The 20598-nt window shown below is 36.6% G+C and overlaps 1 protein-coding gene across 2 annotated transcripts in view; it reads left to right on the top strand.

Annotated features, from left to right (window-relative positions):
* Positions 1–20598, top strand: part of LCLAT1 (lysocardiolipin acyltransferase 1) — a 99809-nt gene that overhangs the window by 30873 nt on the left and 48338 nt on the right. For both annotated transcript variants that reach the window (XM_030447136.1, XM_030447134.1), the window contains 3 exons: positions 972–1170; positions 8727–8873; positions 15584–15700. In XM_030447136.1, the coding sequence (XP_030302996.1) occupies positions 972–1170; positions 8727–8873; positions 15584–15700 (463 nt within the window). The remainder of the gene's footprint in view (positions 1–971; positions 1171–8726; positions 8874–15583; positions 15701–20598) is intronic.

Genomic DNA, 20598 nt, shown 5'->3' with positions numbered 1-20598 from the left:
TTTTCTTTCTACATGGCCTAATTGTATTCCTAAACTCTTCCTGAGTAGCCAACCCTTTTTTCCATAGTTTGTAAGCTCTCTTTTTTACCCCAGTTTCCTTTAGTATCTCCCTGTTCAGCCAGACCGGTCATCTTCCACTCCAGCTTTCCTTTTGGCACACAGGGACATTCTGCTCCTGGGCATTCAAGATTTGCTTCTTGAAGTATGCCCATCCCTCCTGGACCCCTTTGTTTCCAAGAGCTGTTTCCCAGGGTACAGTCTGAATCAGTCTTCTGAAAAGGCCAAAATCTGCCCTCTGGAAGTCTAGCGTAGAGGTTTTATTGTTGGCCCTCCTTGCACCCCTGAGTATTGAAAACTATTATTTCATGGTCATTGTGCCCCAGACAGCCTCTGACCACTACATCTCCCACCAGCCCCTCTGTGAGCAGGTCTAGCAGAGCCCCACCCCTGGATGGGCAGGCTGTCCCTCTGCAACATATGAAGAGCATGGCAGAGCTGTCCCTGGAAGTGTCACAGCTGGGCAGATGTGGAGCAGGGTCACAGAGATCACAGAGATCCACAGATGTGGATCTGCAGCTGTGGAGAACCCTTTGCCAGGGGAGGTGGCTGTTCCCAAGCATTCTGTTCCTGATGCACTGCACCTTGTGGGAGGGACTCATGTTGGGGGGGTTTCATGAAGTACTCTCTCCCATAAGCAGGACCCCTTGTTGGAGTGTGGAAAGGCTGTGAGGAGTGGCAGGAACGATGTGACCTGATCCTGAACCCTCTCTCTGTGTAACAGACTGTTACTGTGAAAAAGCTGGTTGCTTTATTAGAAAGCAGTCAGAAGTTGTTGTTGTGGTTTTGTTTTTTTTACCAGTGATAATGTGAGGAAATAAGGGAAATGTTATAATTGAAATTATTTTTTATTGCTAATTAGCTTATCCTGTTCTTCCGGGAGCAAAGCCATGATACTGAGATACTATTTCTAGGCCTTGCTGGAGATGGTGTTTGGTGCCAAGGTGGTTGTCACTGGAGACGGATTTGTTCCTGGAGAAAGGAGTGTCATTATCATGAACCATCGCACACGAATGGACTGGATGTTCCTGTGGAACTGCCTGATGCGATACAGCTACCTCAGACTTGAAAAAATCTGTCTCAAGTCCAGTCTCAAAAGCATTCCAGGATTTGGTAGGTTACAAAACCTGTTCATCTGAAAATGAAATGTTTAAATTTTGCCCAACGCTGTCCATTCCCTGTTGAAAGACCTGGGTTTAAATTCTATTTCAGTATTTTTTGAAAAAACTTGTGTAAAATATGTGACATCTTGACTACTTAAGCCATACATCTTCCAGAGGATGCCTGGAATACATGCTTAATGCCTGGACTACATGCTTAATCATTTCCTTTTAGATGCTACATGTGCTGCTGTTGCTTATAGGTAAAAATATTTCTGCCTTATATACTAAAAGCATTTTTCAAATTTATGAAAAAAGATTTTATGAGTCTTATCAAAGTATCTATAAATACTGTGGGTTTGGTGGCGTTTCACTTCTCATTGCCAATGCAACTTTGGGTGTCTTTCTTTGTTATCCAATGTATACTATTGAGAAGATAAAAAAAAAAGAAAAAGCTCTGTAGGCAATTGCAAAGTTGGTGGTTCAATTTAATAACTACAGTTTTAAACTGAACTTGGTTAGGCAAAATGTGCTGTACAAGATACGAAATAATAAGTAGTTATACTGATGTAGGCTGGAAATGGATCTTGGTTGCACATCATCAGAGAAATAATTTCAGATAGACCTAAAGTTGTTGCACAAATGGTTTCTAAATAAATAGGCAGACTTAAATAAAATGCAGAGGGATGCTTTTTTTTCAGGCTATTAGATTTATTTGCTGTTTTATACAAAACCAGCTTGGGCAGAATATGCATCAAATTTATGATGCTGAAAGGGTAACCTTATTTATCTGTATAGATCATTTTGGCTGGATTCCATACAGAGGAACTCTTGTAAGGTTGTACTCTTGTACTCTTACTGCATTCATTTGCAGAGCCTTTAGTCCTCTAAATTTGGAAAGTTCATATATCTTTATCTGTCAAACACTAAGGTCAATTTCACTCTTCAGAGTTTATTGTCTTCCTATGGTCTTCCATAGGTCTTCCCATAAGCACATGTAGCATATGAAGTGGATGCAGGTTTACCAGTATATTATTGAACTGTACAATTTCTCACCATTTCTGACTTGCAGTAAAGATGACCCTTAGGAGATTCTTGCATTCTACCCTGTCATTTTCAGATGTGTTTCATTAGGTCTTTGCACTTTCCTTAGGTCAGAGGTTGTTTCTTTACAGAGGTAAAGAAGCCAGAGGTTGTTTCTTTACTGTCTTTGGACATTCTGGAATGACATGGGGCTCTTCTCAGATGTCTGCTGGCCAAGGCTCATCTTTGTTAGTACTTAGGTTTTTGTGCACTGTTTCACTGTAATGATACATTTTCAAAATGCATTTTAAAAGCAACTTCCCAGTCATCCTGGAGGTTTCAGTCTTTGCTTTGTTTTTCTCTAGTTTTGAGTAATCCTATATTTTTCTGATTTTACACAGTACATTAAATTTGAAGTAATATTTTAAGATTGATATTGGAACTGCGTGATCTTGATATTCCTTTGTGGCACTTTTATATATATATATGTATATATGTATATTATATATGGGTCATTTTAGCAAAAAGATTATGTATAAATAGTACAAATACAACTCGAGAGTTAATCATCTGATTATCCGTATTCTGTAGAAAAGGCATCATTTAGGAAATTTAGAATATTCTGGTACTGAAACAAATGCCTGAGAAATATGGGGAAATCAGAGGTAAAACTGATCGAAACATGATCAGAATATATTTCTTTTTTCTTTGTTTACCTTAAAATTCTGTGTTTCTAACGTTACCATTACAACTGAAGTTGTTTTAGGTTTAGGTCTCCCATACATCCAAAGGGATCATCTTCTGTACAAATAAAAAATAGACTATGTGGTATATACATGTATGAAATAGATATTCTGAATATAAACTGAACATAATCATAAAAAAAAATTAAAAGCAAATGTATATTAATGTTCAGAGCGTAATGTGGCAAGGCAGTATCAAAAGCATTCAACTATTAGACACCTTACAAATAGATTGAAACAGACTGAATCAGATGTTTCATTAGGAGTATCACTGTAAATCTGTATTTGTTAATTTTATCAATTTGCTAGTTTTGTAATTTGCTCAAATAATTAAAAAAATAGGTAGTAGTAGTTCCATTCTTTATACTTCTATTAACTGCATTATTGAAAAGTAGCATGGTTAAAAAATTGCCAGAATCATGTATTTGCATTATTATTTCACAATATATTATATGTTAAATATATATTTCATACATTATTGTGCATGATTATTTCAAGAAGCATTTTCCCAATCTGTGCATTCAAACCATTACAAAAAAAAATTTTAAAATTTTCAGATTTTTCACTTGCTTTGGGTTGCTAGATCTAAAACTGTTTAGAAAACAGTGGCTGATTCTAATTTATTAATGGTTAAATTGATTAATGGCTAAATTAATTAATGGCTAAAACGGCTGATTCTAATTGCATTTGAAGAAATCTCTGACAGCCTATACTGAAGAAAACTTAGCAAGTATATGCATAGTAACTAAACCCTGGCTTCCTATGTGATTTTTTGTGTGGTCACATCTTCCTACCTACCCATCTTGAAGATAAGGAACATGCAGGATGCATGATTATTGCCTTGTGGATATTTTATACAGCAGAACAGCTGTAAAAACAAACTGTAAAAGGATCTGATTCTTTGAATAGAGTGGGATCATGCACTTCCTCTGGTTCACTGTTGCCTCAAAAGCCCTGATCAGGATCATGCCCTTGCTGAATAAAGGCACACAAAATAATAGTTTTATTTTTGACCAAGAGAATTTTTTTTATATAAAAACCAGTGGCTAATGCAGTGGAAGAAAAGAGGGAAGGTAATATAATATGGAAATCCCATAGTTAGGCCTTTTACTTTTCTACTTGTTACTATAGTTTTGAATCATTTATTAAATTTGTGTGCAGGGGTGGTGGAGGACTCAGTATTATTTGCTATTTTGTTGCACTGATATAGGGGAAACATGGATACCATCTCCATTTGTCTATGTTTGCTTTCAATATCAGCCATAATGTTCTTCCCACAGCAAAATGACATGTTTTGGGATATCTAATTTCTGAGATGCTTATGGAGGCATATGAAAATTGTGATACAAAACTAAACAAGAACCTTTTTTGCACAACTCACCTCTTTCTCTCTTTCTCGCTGTTGATTTTCACCTCTCTTCCTATTATCTATTTAGTCCTAAATTAAGAAGTTTCAGCTTCAAGGATTTTTTCTTCTTTTAAGGTTTTGGGCTGGGGAAATAGAATTCAGGGTCTTAGAATTTAAAATCTTCATACTTGCAGCTAGCATTTTTAACACAATGCTGGAAATTTAAACCTGCATAAGCTATAATTTCCTTTATCCCTCTGGCAGTAAGGGAATTTTTCTGTATAGCACATTTCTCAAGTTAAGTAAGAGAACAAAATCCTTTTTGTATAACAAAACACTTATATACACTTATCCTTTTTGTATAAGTGTATTGTGGTTTTGTTTGGGGATTTTTATTTTGATGTGGTTTTGTGTTGGGGGGGTTATTTGGTTGGTTGTTTGTGGTTTTTTTCTGTGTAGAATTATTTCCTTATAAAGCTTTCTTGAATTGTAGAATGCATATTTTTAGCATGTATGTATTACTTGAGTTTTGAAGCTGCCTTTTTTTATTTTTTCAGCTCCAAAAAGTTGACTTAAAGATGAGTGTGGCTAGCCACTCTACCAAGTAGGTTTTTGTGCTGCTGGTTTGCAATCTTGAACAAGAGCTATGCAGTGTGATGCTTTTTGTATAGTTTTCCAGGCAATTTTAGTTATCAGAAATGTCACCTATTCCAACAAAACAATTATAGCAAAGAGGTGGTGTTTCACTGTTTGATTTCTTTAGCTTCGCTCTTTGTCTGTCATGTTTTTATAACTGATGGTTTCCCAAAAATCTGCAAATTAAAAGACAGTTTTTTTTCCCCAGTCAGCTAAATGCTGATTTTGCTGAGAAAATTCCTTTCGCCTGGAAGTTTCTAGAAGACCAAAAATGTTGTGCAGGAGAGCAAAATATAAATACTTTTCTTGGACAATATGTTGGCCCAAACTTAACAATAATTAACAGCACGTCTCACTAGACTGCACATGGGAAGAAGATATTTCCTTCTGCTGCTTCTTCATTAATCTTGTTTATTAGCAAAACCTTTCATTTTGCAAATTGCTTTTCTGAATTCCTCTTGTTTCATTGTGCATTTCCATTTGGATCCCACATCATGCCTTGAATTTGTTAGATGTTGTTTTTCCAGCAGCACAATGCAGATGCAGTGTGGAAGGGAAATAAAAGCAAGAGCTGCTTTCATGTTGTCAAAGGCATGTGTGTCAGCAAGGCTTTGCTGAGCTTCCACTCCCACTTCAGTCTGGTGGGATGGTGAGACATATAAGGAGCAGACATTCCTCTCCATTGGGCACAGACCAGGGTTTTGTTTCAAGCAGTAATTTGTATTTTTGTTGTCTTTTACTGGAGGCCTTAAAGCTGAGTGAATGTGGAAGGTTCTTCCCCTTTCCTAGGTGGTAAAATAATGTGACACAGCGTGCTGGGGTAAGTGGGGAGGAAAACCTGGTTGTTGTTAGTCATTTGGCTGTTGGATAAGGTTTTTCTTATTTGAGCAGTCAGGACTGTTTTGTCTAATTAGATGAACACTGAAAGATAAAAATTATCTTCCAGTACAATATATGTTATCTATTATAAAGGGTAGTTTTCTAACCTTTACAAACTGGATGTCTCACAGCTTCCTTCCCTCTATTTCTTTGTTCCTCCTCCCTGACTATGCTGTCATTACATTACTGACTCCATTAATTTTTCATAGCCTGTATATAACACCACCACTTAAAACAGGAATGGGAAACTTCTGCACGGTATCTTTGGCATTCTTAGGTGTTTGTAAATAGGTGTTCATAATACTGTTAAAGAAAGATCTCTAGAAGAAGCTCATGTACAAGTTTCTGTATGATTTAAAGCCTTATGCTACATGGAGAAAGGTAGGGGAAAGGGTGGGATCTGGCAGTGAGATGTGATGCTCTCTCCCTATTAATGAACCAAAATCACTCTTCCTAAGGAGCTACTGACCTGGGAAGGTCTCAGCAGGGTTCCTAAATGAGCATTTATTTTGCTTCTCATTTCCCTTCTTTCTGCCTACAGACTGCTGCAATGAGAACACAAGGGCTGAATAATTTAGGCCTGATGTGTGTGATACCACACAAACAAAATGGTTTAGCACAGCACAGGGTTTGCATAAACTAATTCAGACATAGTGTCTAGGGGACCTAATACATACAGAAGGTATGGGCTGAGAGGATAGAACAATAGGAAAACACCAAATCTACATCACAACTTCTTAAGTTTTTTGTGTTTCTGCTTTGTCCCACAGAGCGTCTACATGTGCAGAGTTGTAAATGGTATGGTATGGTTCTTCAAGTGAGTTTTTCCTTTGCTGTGCCCATTTTTACAAATTTGATTTCAGAGAAGGTATAGAATCATAGAAAATGTCAAGTTGGAAGGAACCCATAGGCATTATCAAGTCCAAATCCCTGGTTGTTGCAGGACTACCTGAAACTAGGCCTAAGAGCATGGTCCAGGCACTCCTTGAACTCTGGCAGGCGTGGTGCTGTGAGCACTTCCCTGTTCCAGTGACTGAAAACCCTCCCAGTGAAGAACCTTTTCCATTGCCCGGGGCTGATGTTATGCTGGTGTAGCTTCATCCAATTTCCACGTATCTTCTAGAGGAAGTGAATGCTTTGGCACCATTTCTTATTTGGCAACATTTGGTATGAAAAGATGTTCTCTTCATCTAACACAATAGAAGCCCTGATGAGTTCAGTTTAAAGTAATGGGTTTCCACCATTGTAGTGAAATGTATTGTAGCAGTAGGATATGATTAAATGCCAGAAGAAAGCATAGTTAAATTATGTAAGTTATATTTCCGTTATTTTAAAAATTACCTTTATGTTCTTCCTGCAAATGATGTTTTAATGGATAGATAGCCACTGTTAATAGATCTGTACTGATGCTTCTTGATGCTGCAGATGTGGGAGTGTGATATGTGCAGAGACACACATAAAAAATTGTTGTCTTGAGTTTAATTTCGTTTACAGAGGGTTTCCAACAAGTACAGCATGCATATTTAAAAATATTTTCTGACACTGCATTCTGGACATTTCTCCTCTTGGTTCATGTAACCACATATGGTATTCAGTTATCTGGATATCATTCAGTATTTGAGTATCTGAGACTCGTTAAGTCCAGTTTGCAGAAGGCATATTAGTTATGCATACTATGTCTGTTTAGTTGATTTAAAAATAGAAAATACCTGTCCCAGATCACAAATCTTTAACGATACAATTAACATTCCCATCTAGTACAGAACTGATTATGTAGCTTGGTTAATAAATTATCCAGGCTGAATGACTTACAATGTTGATTTAAAAATTGGTGACTTTCATAAGTGGTTTTCTAGCATATGCCCCTTGTAAGTTATTGCTACAAACAGAATTGAAAGGAATCTCCATAAAGAGGAGATAAACTAAAGTGCAAGATTAACATGCTTTAAGTCAGAAGCAAAGGAAAAACAGGGTTTGAGAACTATGGTTAAGCAAAAGAGGGGAATGGAAAGCTCTGCTGTTTTCTCTTTCATGCGGATTATATATCTGCAGGTTGTCTGAAGAGGTACAAACCAGCCAAGTACAGTGGTAAGGCATTGTCACGCTCCTCTGTGACCCATGTAACAAGAGAGCATCATGGTGCAATTGGAACCCTGTTTTTTGTCCTGCTGTCTGAACTAGTGGGCAGAACTTCTAATATCTTATGATACATTGCCCCCCCAAAAATTAGGAGTGTTTTTTGAGGATAATGGCATGTGACCTGTGAGCTGTAGTTTAGGCAGCTATTTCATTTAATTGCATTACAGTTGGAAGTCAGGCTGTAAGGCTTCACGGTTCTTGTGTGTTAATGCAAACAAGTGAATATACGTTAAATATTTTTCTACCATCAAATACAAAGAACAACTTTGTATTTCCTTTATTAATAATGAAAATTATACAAAGTTATGTGTAATAAAGTCCTGGCCCCACTCAATACTCTCTTCACAACACACAGGATTAACATGCACTACTTAGGGCAACTAATGCAGCTTTCTTTTATCCTTCAGTGCACTACAGAGATGTTTGTCCATAGAGGGAGTGCCTTACCTTCAGCAAATCATTGCGGCAGTGATTAGGGATATTATAATGAGGGCCATGGTTTTAAATATTTCATTTTGTGACAGCACTGACCTTACTCTTGCTCTCCAGAAAGCTTATTCTAACCCCGGTAATTTGAGTTTTGAAAAACTGTAGCCATTCCAAATTTATTTTTATTTATTTAGGTTATGCGATTTTTTTGCTTCCTACCCAAAACTTTTACCCCCTTTTACAAGGGAACAAAGTGTTCCTGATCACAGGTGAGGCTGGGCATCTTAACACAGTTTGTAAAATATTTTGGGATAGCAGACAGTCTATGTAGCAGAGTGAAATGTTACTAAAGGTGTATTTTTTAAAATTTAGGCTGGGCGATGCAGGTTGCTGCCTTTGTTTTCATTCGAAGAAAGTGGGAAGAGGACAAGAGTCATTTTGAAAAAATGCTGGATTATTTCTGTGACATTCATGAACCACTGCAACTCCTCATCTTTCCGGAAGGAACTGATCTCACAGGTAGACTTCATTTGTCATCTTCGCATGGAATATTCAATGTGGAAAATCTTTGGGTTTTTATGGAAATAGTTACAAAAAAGTTCAAGGCAGGAGCAAGGATGGATTCTCATGGAAAGTAGAAATTATAGTTAATGATATCTCTGCTGATTCGTTTGAGAGGCATAAATGTAGTTCCACTGGGAGGCTTTGCGAGTCCTCCTGAAATAGCTGTTGCATTTTAAAGCATCTAATTATTAAAATGGCTTTATATTGGCCAGTGGTATATGTACATTGCATTAGCAAAAGTAGGTTTTAAACCCTGGAATAAGTGACTTGCATGTTCTTATATTGCATATTACTGGGACAAACAGTGGAAAATTATTTCAGTCCTGAAAAGAGTGATTGAAGAAGATAACTAATGGTTCTATTGTGTTTTAAGAGGAGAAAATGGAGATACTTTTTCCTTAGGCCATGTAAGCAGTCTGTATCTGCCTGTATAAGTAAAATACTTCCTAAAACAAATGTTGACATTAGCATAAGAGTAACTTTAATGAATTAGATTCTGTAGCAATAATTCACAAGAAAATATCTACCATAATAAAGATAGGGCATCATTAGCAAGCTGCTAACCACTACAGAAAATGACTGAGTTGCCAAGAAAAGAAAAATTATATGAATGTTTTGTGGTTCTGCATGCCTGCAGTATGATTTGATAAGCATCATCTTTAGACAGAAAACCGATTACAATTAAACTGCTACCTTTTAGTTTATTTTAAAGATTGCTATGCTTTCAATTGCAGATATTCTGAAATTATACTTTATTGCAATGTCAAATCAGTAAGTACTAGGCACAGTATTAAAATAAGTAACATATATTGCTTTTTTTCATTCTGTATTCCTGATATCCTTAAAAATGGATATGTTTAGTATTGAGATGCCATCAGTTTCCCTAATAGAGGAGAAGTTCATTGTACATTTTTGGACTGCATCAGATTTTATCTTGTTTTTGAATTAGTTACTTTGTTAAATTAGGGAGAAGAATGAAAATTACCTCACTTTAATTTTTTGCCTTTGAATTCATGAACAAATGTTCCCTCCTACCTCCAAATTATGAGGTGAAATCTTAATGTTATTCATAGAATCAGGGGCCCCTTCCTTGGGTTGCTCACATTCTCTGAACAGGTGTTTCCATTTCAAGATGACCAAAAAATTGGATTGTTTGTAATTTATTCCATAAATTATGTATGATTTCTAATACCTCCCAATATTCCTCAGAGACAACAGATTTGAAAGAGGCTGAGGACCAAGAGAGCTGTGGTGTATTAACAGATGTGCTGCGGAGTTCCAGGGGCCACACTGGGCATGCTCCCAGCTGAATGTGTAGTTGCCTAAGGAAACACAGGGATTTCTCTCAGCTGTTGTAACTTTTATAAATGGCTTAGACTAAATTTAAGTTTATATTTGTTACTATCCACCGGGAAATTAATTCAGGCATGATTCTTCACTTAATTTTAAAAAGAAATTCTGAACATGCATTTTGACAGGTTTTTTTGAAGGTATTTCTATTGTTCTCATCATCTTCCCTCATCCATATGTGTAACCTGTCCTCTTTAACCTTGCAGTGTCAAATGGATATCTGCACTAACCACTGTTGTTCTGAAGTCAGTTTAAGCCACTGCAGAGGGGTGGTCATTTCCCCCTGGTTTGTTGAGCCAGCCCAGGGAGAAAACAGCTGTGGAAAGGATGGGCTGATGGGCAGGGATGATGATAGGACAGACCGCTTCATTGGGCTGCCCTGCTGGCTTCTGTCATGTTAAACTGTCTGGTGATTAGCACACCAACTTCTATCAGTAGTGAATGCCACATTGGTGTATTTGTGCATGATAAGATGGATAGAGACAGGCAAAGCCCTGAGGCTTCTGTGATACTTAACAGGTTCTCCTAGCTAACTGTCTTCACAGGAAACATTAGCTCATATATTATAAAATATTATAGGAGACAGGCAAAACCCCTCAATGAGCTAATCACTACCAAGCAAGAAGATTATGCTGTGTGAGAATGATAGAACATAATGATGTAATCTGTATAATGTTTTTAAAAAATATTTTCAGAAAACTATTATGTTATTGACATATTAGGACTGACTGCAACCTCATCCTTTAGAATAAGGAATAATCCACAAGTTTTGTGAAGGGTTGCTCAGTATCCTAAGGAGTATTTTGCAAAAATAGAGGCAATGGCTATTTTTTTCTGACCAATTCCAAAACTGCTAATTACTTCTGAAAACAAAGATCTGCTGGTACTGAGAATGAAAAATTACATTCTACATGTACTTCACTGAAAAGCAGAATTGCTGTGCAGCTCTGTGCTACTGTCACTTTTTTATCCTCTCTGTGACTGCATGACAATGATAGATTTAGTCCTCTTTGTAGTAGATTGTATAATGTTTTCAGATATTTGAGAATGAAGCATTTCTAAGAAATGGAAAGTATTACTGTATTTATGTATCTGCCACTGCCTGACTTCAAATCGGTGAAGTACTTTGCTGTCGAAGATGCTACATAAATAAATTTTTAAAATAGTACTGTCATGAACCCTGGACAATGTATTTGCAGACTGGATATATCGGGTCTGAGGTAATAATTATATACTTATTTCTGATAGGTTGGTCATCTTTTCACTCTGGAGTACTTCAAGGTTAAAGCTAAGTGCGTCAAGGTATTTTATTATAATTGCTTAAAAAGGAGCCCTCAACAGATAACCATGAACCCTGACTTTCTGAAGCCCTGAAGAAAACAGAGCAACAATAAGTCTAGTGCTCCTGGAAATCTGGAATATGACCTACCATTTTCTTGTTCTTTGTTTTTCTTGGTGTTCCTTACAAGCCTCTTTCTAGTAATACTTCAGAAAACAATAACAACAAAAAAAGTTGCTGTATTACTCTGAGCCTGTTAAAGCCTCATCTCCTATGGATTTGTGTCTACATCCCTATACGTGGTCTTTCCTTCACTCCAACTTCTCCTTTTTCTTCGTGTTTCCTTCTGTGTGACATTTCGTCAACAAATCTCTTGCTGCTGTCTTGGCAAGAGGCATCGTGTGCTGTGGCTCCTCCTCACCAACCTGTGTGTAAACCCACAGACTGCTGCATGCTGTGCTGAAAGCTCTGACAGACAAAATACCTGTGATGGCTGCCCTGGCTTTTCAAGTTAAAAATCTCTATTCTTGGAGGCTCTCCTTTACTCAGCCATTATTTGTTTGTTTGTTTGTTTGTTTTAAATTAAAACTCCTCTGAGCCTTCATTATCTTTGAATCTCTTGTCTCTGCCAAACTTTGTTTGCAGATGGCAATAGCTTCAAAAGTTAAGGGGAGCAAGGGGACAGAGTGTGATTGCACAGACCTTTTTTCCTTGAGAAACAACTAAAAACCAAGTAGGAAAGCTTGCTAGAGCCTAAAGCTTGACAGGAATATTGTGATGTAGAACACATACAATATTCTATCTAGAAGGTAAGAGTGAATTGCAGCTGGATTTTTCTCTTTTCTTGTTAATGCAAGAGTATGTTGTTCATAATGTAAGAAAGAAAATACTTTCTTCTAGAAAGCAACACTTAACTTTTTTCAGAGAGAGTAAGTAAGAGGGGGCTTTACCATTAGCTAGATGATATGAGCCACCCAAACTGAGTTCATTTTGAGTCACTGCTTCAAGAGCTGCTTTTTCCAATTTCTCTTAGTTGGTTGGAAGAAAAGAAGAGAACATGTTTCCTCTTTTTCAGGTAGTATGATCAATACCTGGCTTACAAAGACATCTTGTACTTTTTGTATTCTTTAACATAATAATGTGAAATGCAGAATGTGGACTGCAGAATGATGAGGCATCTGGTCTACTGATCTTAAAGGATCTTAAAGAGATGTTTGTTTTGTTAATTTCCTTATGATGGAGAGGATATAAAAATGGGTTTCTGATTTTATGAATCAGTTTTCTAACCTCTTGATTTCATACAGCAGGGACCATCACATTTGCTGCCCTTCATTGACTCTGGCACTTTGCTCCAGAGTCAACACAGGGACACAAGTATCAGGAAACAGTGTTGGGTGGTGTGCTGTTGTCCAGGTGTTCACACATTTTTAGAAAGGCATTGTAGTAAGATGTTTGCATTGAGTTCTTCCACAGCGCAGAGAGGTGCTCTAGGAGGATGTTTGAAGACGATTACTTTAAGGCAACAGTCAGTGAAGGTCCAAAACCATTATTGCTGCATCAGTAAGGTGTTGCTCATAAAACAAAGATGCCCACCATTTTCTTTTTGGTTTTCTTGAGATGCAAATAGGAGTGTTTTACAAATCCCAAGGATCTGGTTTTCCTGCTCCCTCTGGAACAAAGTGCTAGTAAGCAAATATATGAAGAGGGTTTTTCTGACTGCTCATTAACTGATGCTTAAGACTTAGAACTATTATTTTTGTAGACTGCTTAGCTTTCTACATATGGTACTTACATGTCAAAAGGTTTGATTGACTTGATTTACAGATTGAAAACGTTCCAATGTGGAACCCAAATTTTGATATGCAGAAAATTAAGACAACGCTTCCACTGTTCTTTGGAAGGAACAATACAGTAGCTTAAAACTTTCTGATGAATTAATGTAAAGCATTTTAATTGAATCACCACGGAATCTGGAAAGAATGCATATGTACTTTTTATAGGAAGACTCCTGATGATCAGTGCCTTTTCTTAGAAAATAAGACAGTGTAAGCTGTTGAGCTAACAGTGCAACATAGTAGAATCTGTAAGGTAGAACCCAGCTTTTCAGAGGAACATTTAGTAATTACAAAATTACCCTTGCCTTTTCTTAAATTCCAAATCTTGCTCATGGCAGGCTTTGCAAGTTTTGCCATTACAGAGGTAGGGGTCCTAAAGGCAAGTTTCCTTCACTGACTCATAATAGTCTTTTTTCAACTTTGAATGGAGTACAGGCAAGCAGACAAAAATAAAATTCTGATCATGCAGTGACATAATGCCTATGTCCAAGGAAAGATAAATATAAGCTACATATCCGAGTGTAATTTATTATTTCACACATTCTGTGATTTTAGAAATGCTTTTTGAAGATGTCGTATTTTTGAATATTTATACATTTTGGCAAGAATTAAGTCTTTGGATGCTCTTTGTTTAATCCCTTGCTTGACTGCGGTGCAGCATTTTCTTTCCTCCAAATCATGTGGTCTTGAAATGAGTGCACAGAATCATAAGGATTGCATGTATGAAAAGCAATATGCTTATGCATGGAAACAGTAGGTGACAGGGGTAGTCATATGCTATGGTGTTTGTTAATAGGTAGATAATAGTCTAAAAGGGACACCCACATTTTGATAAACAAAGAGCTCATGTAATTTATGGGGAAAAAATGCTGAGAAGTTGCATTACTTCAAGAAGGATATATCATACTACTCTTGATTTGTCCACTTGTGGTATTGTTCTCTTAGAGGAAAAATAGAGGAAAAACAATGATAACTATAAGGGAAAGCACATACCCATGAATATCAGTTCTGTTAAATTATTAAGGAGCAATATGGTTTTCATTACTTTATCTCCCATCTTTGTTTAAAATCAGCTGTGAACACTGAAAAAAGGAACTGTTTCTGCTTGAAAGAGATGATACATTGCTTAGGCAATGTTCTGCAATTCTGTTTCTGGGATTTTGTCTTTTAGAACACGTGTAAAACTATGTATATACAAGTTACTTATTAAGGTATTTGATAAAATATATTTTTTCTATGTTACAAGGGAGCACTGCATGTTTTCATTGCCTTTTTGCCCCGGGGGAGGCACAGCAGAACTGAAGTGGAGGAAGTGTAACCTGAAAAGTCCATGTAGCCAGCAAAGTGCACTTGGTTGCTGAGGCTCCCTGAAGAGCCTCATAAATGTCTCTGGAGAACAAATTTCCTCTCCACCTGTCTTCAGGTTTTCACTTTTTAAGTGTTTGCATCTTCCTTGCTTAGCAGGCTGTTAGCAACTGGCTTTGAAAGGCCTTTGCTCAATTTTCTTGTGATGGACTTCTTTTTCCTAGATGTTCAAAACTCAGTTGTTATGAGGCTCAGCCACTCTACTTTCCAGGTGCCTTCTGTGTAGTCTATGTACGATATCAAGTTATGTGCTGTGACTATGAGTTGGTAAAAAAATTAAAACCAGGTATGTATGTGCGGTGTAGGTTGACAAATAAAACATGTCAAGTTAAGGGTGAAAATGTAAAATACCATTTTAATGTATTATAGTAACTTTTCCTCCATCTAATGTTTTCTTTGGTTGAACATTGACATCAAGGTATTTCTGTACATGTCAAACCTAAATTACTGTATTTTGTGCCTTTTGAATTAGGAAAAAAAAAAAAATTGAGCCAGTTAACACCTTTTACTGTTAAAATGGGTTTTGAGGTATACAGAGAGCTAGTAACATACTGTAGATCATAGATTTCAGATTCCATTTGATAAATATGAAAGATTTGGTGATCATTTTCCAAAATTAATTGAGAGGGTAAAAAGGCTTTTCTTGCAATCCACATTGCTCTTCCCCAAACCACACTATAGACCACTGAAAATGCACTTGCGGTCTGCTTCCACCTGAAAAGCTGTTGCACATCTGTACTGTGTGCTGCTGTGCTGTTCCTGACATAAAATAATTGTGTGATTCCTAGTCTGTATGCACACTAAGAGAAAATGGTGCTTTTTCCTCTCTCCTTCAGCCAATACCAAAGCCCGCAGCAACGAATTTGCTGAAAAGAATGGACTCCAAAAATACGAGTATGTCCTGCACCCACGAACTACTGGATTCACTTTCGTGGTTGAGCGTCTAAGGGAAGGTAATCCAGCTCCATATTTATAAACTTTTTTTCCTTTAAGATAATCTCATTCAAGTGAAGCCCAAAAAGGCCAGCAAAACTGTTTAGAGACAAAGTTTTGAGCCTTTAAACAGCAAAGGTATTTATTTTTTGATCCAGGGAACTCCCAGCTCACGCTGGACAAAGAGTTCCCAGGGGTAAGGGAAAGGGCTGGGGTATTTATACAGTAAAAGGGGAGGTTGCAACATCGTTACCTTCTCAATTCTTGCAGACTTCATTATATTGTTACAAGGTGATATCAGACCCTAGCCATAACTTCTTATCTGTTGGTGGTGGCATCTTTATGTTCTTCTTGTGCAGATGTTCACATCCTTTGGTGCCCAGCTGGCGCCTAAATGCCCTCAGCAGTGTCTTGTTTTAAGAACAAGACTTGTTTTACATTGTTCTAGTGGAAAATGCCATGTCTCAGCTGCTTTGTTCACTTCTTTCTCAGTTTAACCCTGAATTTTACTGGTTATGAATACAAATTCATTAACATATATTACAAGTTTTAAGTAAATTCACACAAACAGCTTGGCCTGATCTCCTCTCCTTACAGGAGTTAATCCTGTCAGGATCTTTCTCTTTTTCACAAGCTGTAGAAGCTGGTGTTAAAAAACTGTTTGAAATTATTTCAGAAAAGCTTTATGTATCCTGATAAGTGTGTTGACACCAAACATACTTTATACACTTGTGTAACACTGCTCTCTCCAGAAAGCTTCTAATTTTATGTCTGAGAGCTTAGACAGCAAGTTGCTGTGTTAAACAGGTAAGGGGAATGCACATAAGTGTGGAACTGCAGCAAGCCAGCTGCCCAGTGCTGCCAGCTTTTCCAGGTGATGGTGACTTGAAGAAGTTGCATAAAATAGGACTTTTACTGCATGGCAGATTGGTGTGTAAGAGGATGCGTGATGCTTGCTTTTTACCTAGAAATGCTCTTCCATCCCTGTGTTGATCTGTGATTAGAGATAGAGTCCCTATTACCAGAGAAAAACAGTGTAAAAATGTGATTGCTTGTTACATGGAGATGTCTTTGGGCTTTTTTGGAAATGGGCATTTCAAGGAAATTTGAGGCCATAATGGTGTAACCATTAAATGATACTGATGTGGCTGTGATTCAAATACAGATGAGTGAAACTGTCAGAGAGATTAATGTACAGTTGAAGAAAATAAACATGTACAGTAGATATGAAGTGACTTATTTATAGGCTACTTCTTCAGGGGAAACTGATTCTAGATTTTTAACAGAGGATGGTTATTTTTACTGCCAAAAGGAGTTTGAGATTATTAAAAAGAAGAAGGGCCTTCTACTAGGGTCCACCCCCCCCCCTTTTTTTTTTTTTTTTTGCAATCCTTGGATTTTTAGGAGCAGACCTGGCTTGCGTTTTTTGCTTAATTTGTACTAAGCAGCTATCCTAAAATCACCGTAAACACTCTGATATTTTCTTCAGCTGCACAATCCTAGCCGGACCATGTATCTGTTCAAGCCTGGCTAAGTCAGACATTAGGTGGACATCTTAGATTTTCATCTATCTTGAATGTTTATTACTCAGTTTACTGCAGAAAAAAATCGGCCATATACTCAGTTTCAAACGCTTCTTTTATTCAAATCTTTTGAGCTCAGGGTTAGCCTGGTGCATAATAATATTTCCAGCCTGAAATGAATTTTCAGTTAAAGGAATGTTTTCCACACTAAATATTACCAACTTTTAGAAAAAATAGAATAAAAATATTCTGTAGTTGATGCAGAAACAAGCTTTTGGTGATACAGTAACTTTTAAATCTTATAAAAATGTTTTTCTATTCAGTATGAGAGGTGAGTACAGATTAGGCTGTTGGGGTACAAAAAGGAAAATATTTGAGACCAATTAACGGATCAGTACAAACTGGGGATAAACTGATATGCAGTATAGAGTGTTTCCTGAAGTTGTGGAAGATGGGAAAGTATTAAATATTCATAGGTAATTATTATTATTATTATTATTATTATCATCATCATCATCATCATCATCATCATTATTAGTATAGTATAATTTATATAATACAATATGATATGATATGATACATGATATGATATGACATGATATGTGATGTGATATGATATGACATATGTGATGTGATATGACATAACATAATCTAATATAATATAAATTATTATTGTTTTAGCAAAATACATGCATTTCTAACCCCTGCAAGAAATATCATCCTTCCTGGGAGCAGTTCTTGAATTTCTAGTGAATTATGACAGTCTCTGCAACAAATAAAGCAGGGTTGTGAGATTCTTAATTAATCTCAACTGATGTACTTTACTTAAACCAGCACTAGCCTTTTTTCCTAGAATGCTTTTATGTTTGCTTCTGCAAACACTTTGAGCTTAAGTTTAATCAAAATACTTAACGGAAGTGTATGAGCTCAGTTAATTACACTTTTTCTCAGTGCTGATTGCTTTGATCACTTACTGTGAGAGCCAGAGGAACTGACCTGTGCAAGACCAAACCTTTGTTGATCAGAGTGACCACTGCGGTCTCACGTACAGTCACATCTGGTTTGTTGGCTATTAATGAAAAGCAAAATGAAACAGAATACTTAATTTAATTAATTCAAAATCTGTTCACTTGGGCAAGTATCTATTTTCCCTTCCCTCAGCTGTTATGAATCCTAGTTTCAGTCAGTACCTGTTGAAAAATTACTAGAGCATTATGCTGTATTTCTTTTGGGAACAAAGGTGAGCACTCTTGGAAAGACAGATTCAGTTGTCAATGAGCAACAAATGAACTCTAGACACAGATAAGACACAGATAAGATCCTTAGTTTCTTGGTTTTAACTCATCATCATATATCTCTCTCTTACCATCGCCTAAAATCAAACTGAATACTTTTTTAAAGCCTGAAACTTTGAATATGTGTCGTGTGTGGAGCAATTTTTGGTAGAACCTGGGTTAATATAAGGCATCTCCTTTTTCAAAATGTGGGATATTGAAAGCAACAGAAATGTGCAGGAATTTAAACAAGACTTTTATACAAGAATGCCTTTAACAATGTAATTGAAAACATTTATGGTTTGTATAATTGTCTGGAAGATCTTGTTTATGACATACTTCTATGAAATGTCAGGAGTTTACTCAGAAATTAAGTATAGGTTTTCAGGCCTGGTTACATTTTGTAAAGTTTTTTTTGAAGTGCCAAATTAGATTGAAAGTTCAGATGGCTTGAATGTTCAGTTTCAAAGAGATGGAAAATAATAGTAGTTGTTTTGATTCAATATTGTCTAGATTCATTGAACTGCATGCATTAATTTGGTGTATCTAATTGTAGCCAAATAATCTGTCAAGAGAAAATAGCTGTTTTCTTAAATTTGAATGTTTTCTTAAAATCGCCTCATGGCTTTTAAGTGTTTTCTCAGAACTAAATAAACCATAAGTGTTAATACAGAGTTAAGGTGTTAAAGAATCATTAGAGGATTATTCAAACTTTTCCAGACAATCATTTCTGCCAACATGAAACTCAAACTGACCACTTTTTGAATCTTCCTCTACATCCATTGACAGTCTAATATCTGAATACATCGGACTGGATGTTACTGTTGTGGGGTTTGTGTTTTACTGGTTTTAATGTATGATGAAAAGTGAGAATTATTTGCCTTATTATAGTATTTCAGCTTCAAATTTATTTCTGGTTCATAATTAGCCAGCTGAAAAAAATATTGGAGATTACAACTGCAACAACCTAAAATAACAGAAGATATAAAATTAACATTCTTGTCTTCATTGCATATCCTTATTAATGGAAAGAAACCGTGGTTCTCACCCTGTTTCCATGATTGGTTCAAAACAGATGGTTTTGCCCCAACTTTATATAGACACAATCAGAAACCAGTCTGTATCTTCCACTGTTTATACCTGAGTTTTACAGTTATACAGCATTTCAGTAACTGCATAGAAGTGTCCCAGTCTGTTTCATCACTAAGGCTGGAAAATTGTATTTTGTTTTTCAGTCCAGGATGTCTACATATATCTGTGTAAATATTTTAATCCTGTGGCACTTATTGAATATTGACTATTATAGAGATCCTTTATGCTTTTTTGGGAGCTACGGTATCTATGTTTGCATATTTACACACTTAACTCTTAATGTGATCATGTTATGGGACAGTGTGCTAATAATATGGTACTTCTGAGTTAACAATCAGGAGAGACAATTTGTGTTTTTGTTGTGAAACAGTTAATAGGAGATGATGATCAGTCCATAAAAGCTGTCACAGAAGGTTTGGTTCACCTTTACTGGGGTATGAAGTAGCCAAAGGGTTACATTGCTGGTCCTTGTAGACCATCATCTGGATGTCCTCACAAGGCATGGAGAATATAGTAAGCTCCTGTATAAAGCCCTAATAGCTTATGGACCTTCTTTAGGAGCTGTGTTTTTCTTAAGCCCTGCAATCATCACGTGAGCCAGGGAGCTCAAATTTTAAGTATATGTGTAAATGGTGAATAAAGTTGAGACTCTCAATGTCATAATTCATTAATGGGACCCTCGAACTTGAAGTAACAAGAGTTTATTAGCTTCCAGAACTTTTTCTTATTCTTTCTTTGTAAAAGGGAAAGACAGGAGGCTGCTTTTATGAGTGGATGAAATGTCAATGAGGAACACTACCATAATACTTCCAGAGCTTGTCTTCTGATGTAGATAATGCTTCCACTCTCTTCCCAGTTGTATCCAAAGCACCTAGGATTTATGAAACTGATGGAATTCATTCTTTCAGATGTAAATCAAAGTAGTACCAACTTTTTAAAGTGTGTTATATATGGGGTTTTTTTAAGGGAAAATTGATGCAGGTGTAAAATTCAGGTCTGTAATAGGTCTGTTCTGTGAAGTGGTCAGAC

This window comes from Calypte anna, chromosome 3 (genome assembly GCF_003957555.1).
Source record: "Calypte anna isolate BGI_N300 chromosome 3, bCalAnn1_v1.p, whole genome shotgun sequence".
Taxonomy (NCBI): domain Eukaryota; kingdom Metazoa; phylum Chordata; class Aves; order Apodiformes; family Trochilidae; genus Calypte; species Calypte anna.
Note: the sequence above shows the minus strand (reverse complement) of the source record. Positions and strands in the feature narration are given on the sequence as shown.